This window comes from Poromitra crassiceps, assembly GCF_964638095.1.
Source record: "Poromitra crassiceps genome assembly, chromosome: 22".
NCBI classification, from domain to species: Eukaryota; Metazoa; Chordata; class Actinopteri; order Beryciformes; family Melamphaidae; genus Poromitra; species Poromitra crassiceps.
The window spans coordinates 11,394,730-11,405,868 of record NC_139647.1 but is presented as its reverse complement, the minus strand read 5'-3'; the positions used below and the strand labels follow the sequence as shown (position 1 = coordinate 11,405,868).

Below are 11,139 nucleotides of genomic sequence, written 5' to 3'. Positions count from 1 at the left end.
CACCTTAACTTTGATTGGCTCTCCAGGATTTTCCACGAGGATTTGGGTTTGCACTAATTGAGGTGATTCTAGACACCTATAAGAACACATTGGTGAAGAAAGCTATTGCTAGTAAATTTTTTCACAGATGGTCCAAGCATTTTGCTAAAATTCTCTAACTATCACAAGGCTCTGCACAGTAACTGTCTTTTATGAGGCGGTAGGTTCTTAGCTTTGGTTTATACCATAAATCAACAGACCATTTATCTTTATACAAAAGAAACTATCACAAAGTAACCCGTTATGAACAATACATGACAAATGGTTCAAATAGAATTAGTATTTCAATTGCCCAGGGATGGGCGATGGTCCAATTAAATATCTTTTGTGAGTCTCTGATCAGACATATTCCATAGTCAAAGCATTTGACCTTTGTGTCTGATGTTTGGAGATTCCCATCCCATATCTCCACTGATGGTGCAGAACCAGTGTGCATTCCTAGAAAATAACAGAGCTCTGTGATGCAGTGTTACAGCTTAGATGTTCCCGGAAAACCCAAACACCAGAAGCATAATCCGACACAGGACAGATGCATGATTTATACAGTTGTGTGTTGGAGGTTGAGGAATACAGAAATGACAAAATGAGAAATTACTTTGAGAAATGACTCTTTATTGAGGTAGAGGCAGAGCAGGTATGCAGAAATGCATGGCCAATGTTGCTCATGTCAGGCAGTAGTCATTCTCAGCAGTTATTATAACCCCTGCAGTTATTACCACCATAACCTCCTCGACCATAACTTCCTCTAAGTCTAGATGAGTTGGATGAGGCAGTCATGTTCCCAGCATAGTGAGATGAGGCAGTCATGTTGTCCACATCGTCATGCACTGGGGGGGTGTCTGCACCAGCTTCCACTTCATTGGTTTCCAATCGTACTGTTGAGTAAAAAAAACACAATGAGAACTGAACACTCATGATTACCACATCAAAGGCTAAAAAAGCAAGGCCATACAAAATTGCCTTTTAGGCTAGCTAGTGGATTTTCAGAGAACCCATTTACCCACAGTGATTGCCAACCTGTGGTAAAAACTGTAAATTTAGGTGGAGAAATCAGTAGCTCTAAATAAAATTTCACTGAAATTCATGTTTGCATTATTCTTTTTTGCCATATTAGTCTGACTCAGAAGACTGTAGGCTACGCATGTGTGAGAGATGTGTACAGGCAGGGCCCGAAATTTATCACCGGCCAGGTCGCGGGTAGATGGAAAAAAAATCCACCCGCCAGGCACATTTCTTTACCTTAGGGCTGTCCCAAATACCGTATTTAGAGCGTCGCCGCTTCGGAGAGAGAAAATCGATCATAATCAAAGCGTCTACGGTCCGGGGAGGGTGTTACAGAGAGGAGCGCTAGTTGTAGGCTACTCACTTTGAGTTGAAAGGACTCTCGACTCGGGTCAGCAACGTCCGCTCCGCGTCTCACAGTAAAACCTTCTTGCAGGCTTATAAACTAGTCCTCATCTGTCCCCCGAAGGTCAATTTTCATCCAACTTTTCTCAGTCCGACGTGCGAATATCATTTGCCACGAAATGTGAATTATTGTGGGCTCACCATAACGTTAGCGGACTTGCCTGCATGCTCACTGAGCTTGTCAAGAGAGCCAACAGCTGCTACTTCATAACATTATAAACAAAGTAAACAACTTGAATTCACTTGAACACTTGTAAAGTTACTCCCACTGGTTTGAAAATTAGGAAAGAAGTGTAAAAGTTTCATGTTTAAAAGACGGCCTCTTTCACATCCACAACTCACGTCTGTCACATGTGTGCTGCCTGGCTGCTGGGTGCGTTTGTTTGTTCTCACGGCGCGTTCCGGTGTGAGTAGATCCCCGTGTTAAACCGTATTACCCCGAAGGACCCCGCCCAGCCAGAAAACTATAGAGTCTCACGAAGCACTCACGTTAGCCGGCTGCACACCAAAACAGTTTTACTTTTACACAATTACTATTTTGGGAACCGCCACGTGGCCGGTAGACCCCTGAGAGTCACCCATCAAAAGGTAAAATCTAGTCGCCAACATGGTGCTCGGCGTTGGCGGCCGGGTGTTAATTTTAGGCCCTGTGTACAGGTAGCTTCAGTCTCTCTGCCCGTGGATTTTTTTTTAAATACATTTGGAAACCTGTATGGTGGAAATTCTGATTTACCTACCTCTCAGGTTCTTCAAACCATCCTCATGTGGGTCCCCAACTGGTGAACAAGGTCCTGTAGAATAGATGGTGCACTTGCAGTTAATACAGGTTACTGCCGTTATTGATAACAAAATTCAGGGCAAAGCTAGTTCAATTTAGCCTCAACATTTATCTTGTCTTAATGCAATAATGAACAACCTGAAGCTGCAAGGCTGATAATATTGTGAAATTGTAGCCTACATGGCCTTACTCTCACCTTAATCAAGTTCATTTCCCATTTCATACAAACTGATTTAAACAGCATTATAGAGAAATACAAACCTTTAGCAAGCCAAATACTCAGCACACAGAGAAGCAAAGCCCAAAAAGTTTCCATTGCTCTGCTGGTCACCAATAGACAAAACAACTGAACTACCAGAGCCACAGCAGAGGCTGATAAAAGCACTTCCTACTGCTGCCACAGCTGTTGCTGATCAGCTCTCATCAGTAATTGGCTCTCTCCTGATAGGAGGTTCAGCTGTTAAATTAGTCTGATATGACAAATCAGCTTGAAGTTTTATGGAAGATTCTTAATCCCCCCCCCCCCCCCTCCCCCCCATAAAATATCTTGAAATAAAACACTGCAGGATATTGTGAAAGAGTCAATAAAATGGGGGTTGGATTTAAAAGTAAATGTAACTACATCATGGGGTCTTTAATGACCACAGTTTTATGAATAGCCTACTTATTTTCATAAAACAAAGGGGAAAGTAGGCCTATTTATTTGTATAGTTTTGGTGGGATGCCACTGTAGAAAATACAACGTTGTGGATTGTTTAAAGCCATTTTCCACACATTTTACTTTTAGACACAACACAGATTAAAATAGGCTACATAACTTTTGATGAGAAAAAGCTAGGCTATCTCAGTCATTCAAAAAGTTATATGGGAGAGTTCTATGGACATTTCAAAATATGAAAATGTCAAATTCTCACTATGTGAAGGGTTTTGTCAGTGCCTTAAACACATCAATTCCCACATAATACATGACTTGTTTGACACCATCTACTCAATACCAAAATACTCCACTTACAGTCAATGGTCTTCTTAGCCACAAAAGACTTTGACACTAGAATTTCCAATCATGGAAAAATCCAGCCTGTAGATAGTTGGTTGACAGTGTCATAATCAAATATATTTTATTATTAATAAGAACTGACGGTGTTCGTTGTTCAACATCAGCGCACAGCAAATCTGCCATTTTGGAGAGACTATGCTACCTCTGATTGGTTGTCATGGTTCGGGCCAAGATGGCGGGAGCGCTGTTGTAAAAAATGCACACTCGCTCTTGTTTGCTCTTCCTGTCTATACTCTTTGGTCTAATAGTCTTCGTCGCTTTATGATGACGTTTACATACATCGAACTTCCGCGAAATACGAAGCCAAACGAGCAGGATGCAACTTGTGATCGATTCGTGAATATTATTTTGTATGTGTGCTGAACGTGAGTTCACAGCGAAACATCCATTATTCCTTAGTCCACGTGGTTGACTCTCCTCCTCGGCTCAGACGCGGTGATGGAGTACGGGCAGGAGAGGGTGGTGGCGCTGGTGGACATGGACTGTTTCTACGTGCAGGTGGAGCAGAGGCTGAACCCAGCGCTGAGGAACACTGCCTGCGTGGTGGCTCAGTACAAGACGTGGAAGGGAGGCGCGTGAGTTTCTACACACAGACATGCTCATTGCTCACTGTATGGTCAATGCAACTGTCATAGCATCAGTCCTGAAAAGATCTCTCTCTCTCTCTCTCTCTCTCTCTCTCTCTCTCTCTCTCTCTCTCTCTCTCTCTCTCTCTCTCTCTCTCTCTCTCTCTCTCTCTCTCTCTCTCTCTCAAGTCAGTTCAATTAGCTTTATTGGCATGTATGTTATAACAAAATCGCCAAAGTATTGCTTGCAGGACAATCAACAAAATATATAACTGATCTAACAACAAAGTAAACAGGGGATACATAATCAGAAGGAGAATACTGGCGCAATCAGGTCGTCTTTAGATGGTTTATTATAAGGTGCAGATCAAACACTGAAGTTTTGACACTTCTTCAGAGGGACCCTTCAGAGGGACCCTCTGAATGGCCCCTCTGAAGAAGACACTTAGAAGACTGTGTAAACCATCTAAAGACGACCTGAGTGCTCCAGTATTCTCCTTCTGATGCTACTACTGTGGTTCCTCAACTGTTGAGCACCAGTCTCTGTCTTCCTAGTGGTTTAGCGCATGAACTTTCTCTAAAAAAGGGGATACATAATGTCTGTTGTTACATAGGAACTTACCAGTACTTTGTAACAGCTCCTTCACTTACTCTCTCAATCTCTCTCGCTCTCTCTCTCTCCCTCCCTCTCTCTTTCTCTTTCTCTCTCTCACTCACACACACACACACACACACACACACACACACACACACACACACACACACACACACACACACACACACTCACACTCACTCACTCACTCACTCACTCACTCCAGATAGTGGCTGTTCAGCTGCATGGATCATTTAAATCACTGTCTCTGTGTTGGTAACTCATCTGCTTCCTCTCTCACTTCTCTCACTATATGTCTAACATCTAAGCTAATCTAACATCTTTCTCCATTAGCATAATAGCGGTGAGTTACGAGGCCAGAGCCCATGGCGTCACCAGGAACATGTGGGCAGATGATGCAAAGAAGCTGTGCCCGGATCTCCAGGTGGCACGTGTACGAGAGTCTCACGGCAAGGCAGACCTCACACTGTAAGTGCTAGTGAGATGTAACCTCTGCTGCACCTGTATGCCACAAAACACTTTCTTTCTTTCTTTAAAATGTGAATCCTAATAAGGATCTCTATTTTGAGCCACATCTTTGCCAGAAGTGGCCCACAACTGCAGTACTCATAAAGTGTACAGTTGTAGGGATGGGCAATAATTCAACATCATCGTTCATCATCTTTCAGTGGAATCATACAGTGAGATATGATACGATATGACATGATATGCCGATATTGTGATATGCAATTCTGTTGTCTAAGTAACAAGCTAGTTTTATTTAAAAACCGACAAAATGAGGTTTGAAAGATTATAAGGAATATTATTTGAAAATATCAGTTTTGTTCGACATCACACTTAACATTACCATCCAGTTCAATGCAATGAATTTGATTATGTGATTTTGTATACATAGGCTATATTATGATCTTAATATTAAAAAACAACAACAACATTATATTATTTTTTTATTTCAACCATATTGCCCAGCTTTAAGGTTTTAGGCTAAATAACCATGTATGTAGTTACAGGGAGGCGAGTGTGGAGGTGCTTGAGGTGATGTCTCGCTTTGCTGTGATTGAGAGGGCCAGTATTGACGAGGCCTACATGGATCTGACGGCTGGCGTCCAGCAGCGGCTGAAGAACATGACTGACAAACGGATAGAGCCTCACCTGCTGAAGACCACCTACATCCAGGGCTACCCACAGTGCTCCCCCGAACAACAAGCAGAGTACGCGGCCTTGGACAAAGGTAGGCTGTAACCAAACCAAGCTCTTTACTGCAGTGAAATGTGACAGTCAATGCTTGGTTTTGGTGTTCAGCCCTTTACTTAACTTTACTGAAGGCCTTCAGTAAAGTAAGCTCAATTTATAAGAAAGTTTATAGTACTATAGAGTAGCTAAGCTTAGTTTAATCGTACAATGAATAATGTGCTGAGGAAATTGTTGACTTTCAAAAATATTGATAGATGGCATAATTGGATTTGAGTAGTTCAGAATCTAAGTTCTGACCATTGTTAGCTGTAATTAGGATATCCCCAAAAATTATTTCATAGTTATTCCCATAATTTGTCTCAAATCTTAAGCGTCCGGCATGGTTTTGCCACGACTTGGAGCCTTGCCGCCGCCGAGCGGCGACAGCGAGACTGTGCATGCTCGAACGTAACTTGTCCAAAACGTTATCGTGTCGTTTACCAAGAACTTGCAATCATGCCGGTGGGGGAACATTTTATTGTCCCTCCATTTCAAAACTCATTCCGGTGAGCCTGCAGAAGGCTTTGCTAGATGAGGGACAAGCACGTTAAATGAGGAAATGGCATTTCCTCATTCCTCACAACAATGAATTGACGGCGCAGAGTCACATTGTCGACGAGCTGCACGCCCCCTACGCCGAGCTGTGCCGAGAGGACGCCCAGCTGCGGCGACCCCCTCGGCGCAGTTAGCGCCACCCATTTCGCTCGAGCATAATTTGCGCTTTAGATGGCACTGACACTGCTGTTGACGAGTTGGCTGGAGCGGCAAAACAAGTTTTTTGTTTATTTTTTTGCTTAATTTCTTTAATAAAACTGCAAGAAATCCCTTAGCATATTTCCCTAAGGGCTTCATGTTTGTCCTCAGAGGAGCAGAGGTCCAGGGGCCTTCAGCAGTGGCTGGCATCTGAACCTGTCTCATGTTTGTCCTCAGAGGAGCAGAGGTCCACGGGCCTTCAGCAGTGGCTGGCATCTGAGCCCGTCTCTCTGTGGGCGGGTCAAGCCTCTGCAGAACTGCAGCTAGCGGTGGGGGCGCTGATCGTGGAGGAGATGAGAGCAGCCGTGGAGAAGCACACTGGCTTCCGCTGTTCAGCAGGGATATCCCATAATAAGGTAGGATCAACTCTCATTTCTGTACTCAATACATTACATTACAATTACAATATATATTTCAATGCTTTGAAAAGGCAACAGTTATTTTTGTCTTGGTCATAGTTGACTGTCCATGGTTTTCAGGTTTTGGCCAAACTAGCCTGTGGTCTGAACAAGCCTAATCGACAAACTGTTGTGCCTTTGAACTCCGTGGCAGAACTATTCAACACTCTACCCATCGGCAAGATGTGGGTTTAAAGTCCTACTCTGCTACAGATAATTTCTTCCTCACAATGTACACCATCATTGCTGTTGTACAGGTGAAAAAAAAAAAAAAAAAGTTGTCTAACAATATGCTGTAAAGTAATTCTGGTGTTGTTTGCTCTGCCTGTGCAGTCGTAACCTGGGCGGTAAGCTGGGTGTCTCCATCACAGAAACCCTGGGTGTGGAGCACATGGGAGAGCTGACCCGCTTCTCCCAGGCCCAGCTGGGTCAGCACTTTGGAGAAAAAACAGGGTGAGACAGGCCTATGGCTTTAAGATGGCTGCTGCGTCATGTCAAGTTTGCTTAGGTTTGCTACGTGTTGCGTCAGCCACTATCACAATGCTTATTTGAATGCAGGCTTTGATTATAAACTTCTGCATGACCTTCCTACTGAAACAACTGATTTACTTCCTATATGACTCCACCCACGCCCTCCGCTTACAATCTACTGCAACTCCTTGTCATTCCAGAACAGCTGTGGGCAGAGGTTTCTCCTACAGAGACAAGCCCGTTTGTTCAAAGCACACTCGAAATCAACTTGACTCAAAATTCTGAATAAATTCTGACCCTTTTCTTTCCCCTTGATTCTCCTGCCCACATTCACCATGGAATCTCTCTGCCTTGCAGCCAGTGGCTGTATGACATGTGTCGGGGGATTGAGTTTGAAGCGGTGAAACCCAGACAGCTTCCCAAGTCCATCGGCTGCAGTAAGGAATTCCCCGGGAAGACATCGCTCGCTACAAAAGATCAGGTACTGGCCATTTGACTCGATTTTTGGATCGATTTCACTTTATTGTTGAAACAATTAACAGAACTACAAAATACAATGATGACATCAGACTTTATAATAAGTGGCTGCAGTGCATCAATATAATCCCTGCCTTTAATATTCAGTGCTGTGTCCAGTCCACACATGGGCACTGAGGCCTAGAACCCAGACGGATTCAGCAGGTTGACAGACTGAGACCTAGAACCCAGACTGACAGACTCAGGTCTAGAACCCAGACTGACAGACTGAGGCCTAGAACAGTTTGCAGTTTGACAGACTGATTTAGCAGTTTGACAGACTGGGGATCAAACCAGTTTTGCAGTCCGTTGGTTCAGCCGAGCCTGAGGGACTAGTCTAAATCTTCTGTTTGATGGCAGAAGCTGATATTCTTCAAATAAAATATGGGCTGTGTCAGACATAATATTGCCTGCCAATGAAAACATTATTTTAGTGTACGCTGCTTGAAAATTTGAATCAAGCGTTTGACCCATGATTTTTGAGCAGATACGTATCGGCCTACCCAGTCAAGTTTTAAGCTGAACAGAGAGACAACTATATCATGCCCTAATTCCATACTGCATAACACTCTGTACTATAGATTGGGGAAAACGGCAACAAGATCTCAATGTTCAGTCCTTCTCTTTCCCCTGTAGTATACCAGAGCATCTGACTAAAAAGTCACTCTGTCTCATGATGAAGAAACAATGGAAAAATGTAATCTAGACAGTGCTCAGAGTCACACCCTTGCAATAATAATTGTTACTTTGTATTGGTTTATTGTCAGTTGTGCCATATGTTGATGTTGATAATTTGATGATTTCTGTATAGGTACAGCATTGGCTTAATCAACTGGCCCTGGAGCTGGAGGAGAGACTGACCAAGGACAGAGACACGGTGAGGAGAAGCCATGATCATTCTATATTAGCCCTCTGTTCTTCTTCTCTGGCACAGATGATCTGTTTCATACACACATTCTCCGTCAGTCCCTATTTTCTATGATTTTTCCTCACGCACTTGTCCTTGAATCAAGCCTGTCTTTTCTCTCCGTCTTATAGAACGGTCGGGTGGCTAAGCAGTTGACAGTCTGTGTTCGTCAGCTGGGGGACAAGTGGCCGAGCAGTTTCTCTCGTTGCTGTGCTTTAGCGCGCTACGACGCAACCAAAATATCCACTGACAGCTTTGCCATTATCAAGAGTCTCAACGCAGCGGGAAACCACCAGGCAGCATGGTAAATTACACAATATATTGTTAAATATCTACTGCAGGGGTTCCCAACCTGTTTTGGCTTGTGACCCCACTTTGATGTGACAAAAATATAGGGACCCGAGACATTCAAATTCCGGTATAACATCGGTAACATCATCAGTGACATCATCTGTGATGTCACATGTAACAGTAGTATGCAGACTTTTTCCTCAGAATTCTGACATTAAACTCAGAATTCTAACTTTATTTTCAGAATTCTGACTTTATTCTCAGAATCCCGATTTAAAGTAATTCGTATTGCAGCATTTATGAAATTGTTGTCTGTGGTGACACACGGTAGGCGGAGCTAACACAATAGACTCACTCTGTAGGTTACTGTAGGTTCCTGACAACTCTTGTGTGAAGTAGGATAACAAGCTGCTTTTTTCAGGTCTCTGTTAGCATTATGGGTGGTTACTATGGCCGGACACATATAATGCAACAGTTTGGATCTCACCTGCAATTACCACTAATCGCCAAGAGAACAAAACTGAAATCTTAGCGATTATCACTTTAAAGTCAGAACTTAAAAAAAGTACAAGGGACCTAATCTTTTTCGGTAAATTTAAATTGTGGTGTATTATTATTATTATTACGAAATTTCAGGCGACCCCATTTAAATTCCAGGGAACCACTCTACTGTGAATGAATCCTGGGTGATCTCATATGTTCTCCTTCTTGCACCATGCGTGTCTCTGTCCCCAGGAGTCCACCCCTCACCCTGCTTCAGCTCTCGGCTAGCAAGTTCAGTGACCCTCCCTCCGCTGGGGGAATCGCTGGCTTCTTTTCCAGCGACGTCACATCCACCCAGAGTCTTTTGTCCCCCACTCAGTCCTCCACCCGGTCGTCCTCTGGACTGAGACATGTCTCCACGTCCAAACAATCTGCCACCATTCAGTCTTTCTTTCAAAAGGCAGCGGAGAAACAGAGGACGAGGATTACAAAAGGAGAGGCATCAGCCGGGGAAGATGAAGAAGATGGAAGCTCTGGAACAATTGTACCATCTTCCTCTTCTCCCCCTACCGCCTGCCCCAGCTCTTCTCACTCTACCTCTGTGGCCTTTGGCTCAGTCAGCCCCCACACTGGCATCTCCTCTTTCTTCCACAAGAAAAGTATTGAAAGAAGCTTACAAGCTCCAGCTTTGACCCTGAGCGAGCCACAAACAGGATGTACGCCTGGGCCTGTCAAAATAGGAAGCTCTGAAGACACTGTGGCACTTGCCTCATTTGGCGTTGCCTCAGGCCTTCAGACAAGAGAACAGATTGAGATCAAACAAAGATCAAAGTCTCTACCTCACCAGTCGCTGTCTGAAGAGTTGAGGGAAGAACTGGACGTGCCTCCAGAGCAGCCCACTGAGCAACAGTTTTCTAGCCTGGCCAGAGAAGACCTGGTCAGCTGCGAACGCTGTGGCCAGGAGGTGATGGCCTGGGAAATGCCTGAGCACAATGACTATCACTTTGCCCTGGACCTTCAGAAGTCATTTTCCTCTTCATCCACGGGCACCACTACCATCTCTGTCTCTTCCTCCAACACCTCCTCTTCACCCGCTGTCAGAATAGGAGCAAGCACGGCCCAGACGTCCCGGGGAAAGACAAAGTCCAGGGGCCAGTCAGGACCCCAGGCGAAACGGCCTCGCTCCCAGGGCAGAAGCACAGGCACGCTGGATTCTTTCTTCAAGAAGAACTGAGGCTACAAGTGTACTTTTCAAAAAGTATTACAGGACTATTTTATATTTTATGAAAGCCATAATGTAACAGGCTTGGACCTGACTTCATGCAGTTTCTTGTTTATTAAAAAGAAAATTAAAGAAGCCATCATAATAGTTTTAAATTAATTATATAAAACAAAACCGGTCATTTAAACATTTTGAGGTGCACAAATAGTGTTATCTCTGATGTGCCACTAGATGTCACTATTTCATGTCAAATGTAGTCCAAATGAGAACTTCTGCTATATCAGCCCTGTTGCTCTTACTGTACATTCAAGGAAATTGGCACTTTCTATGTATGCTCAATATTTATGTCAATTTTGCTTTGTACATACAAATACATAATTTCTTTAAGACTTGTCAATGCAAATA

The 11,139-nt window shown here is 43.7% G+C and overlaps 1 protein-coding gene across 1 annotated transcript; it reads left to right on the top strand.

The window, feature by feature from the left end:
• The first annotated feature begins 3,617 nt into the window (after positions 1-3,617).
• On the top strand, positions 3,618-10,906 carry LOC310795899 (DNA polymerase eta-like). The gene is made up of 10 exons (XM_083658001.1): positions 3,618-3,856; positions 4,794-4,928; positions 5,465-5,691; positions 6,624-6,802; positions 6,926-7,029; positions 7,178-7,297; positions 7,673-7,796; positions 8,643-8,708; positions 8,870-9,042; positions 9,765-10,906. The coding sequence occupies exons 1-10, from the start codon at positions 3,720-3,722 to the stop codon at positions 10,744-10,746; spliced, it is 2,247 nt and encodes a 748-aa protein (XP_083514127.1). The 5' UTR covers positions 3,618-3,719; the 3' UTR covers positions 10,747-10,906.
• Positions 10,907-11,139: the final 233 nt, after the last annotated feature.

Coding starts and splice junctions, on each gene's coding strand:
- LOC310795899 (XM_083658001.1), top strand. CDS start 3,720: ATGGAGTACGGGCAGGAGAGGGTGGTGGCGCTGGTGGACATGGACTGT. Junction 7,298..7,672: donor CACTTTGGAGAAAAAACAGG/GTGAGACAGGCC, acceptor TCTGCCTTGCAG/CCAGTGGCTGTATGACATGT. Junction 8,709..8,869: donor TGACCAAGGACAGAGACACG/GTGAGGAGAAGC, acceptor TCCGTCTTATAG/AACGGTCGGGTGGCTAAGCA.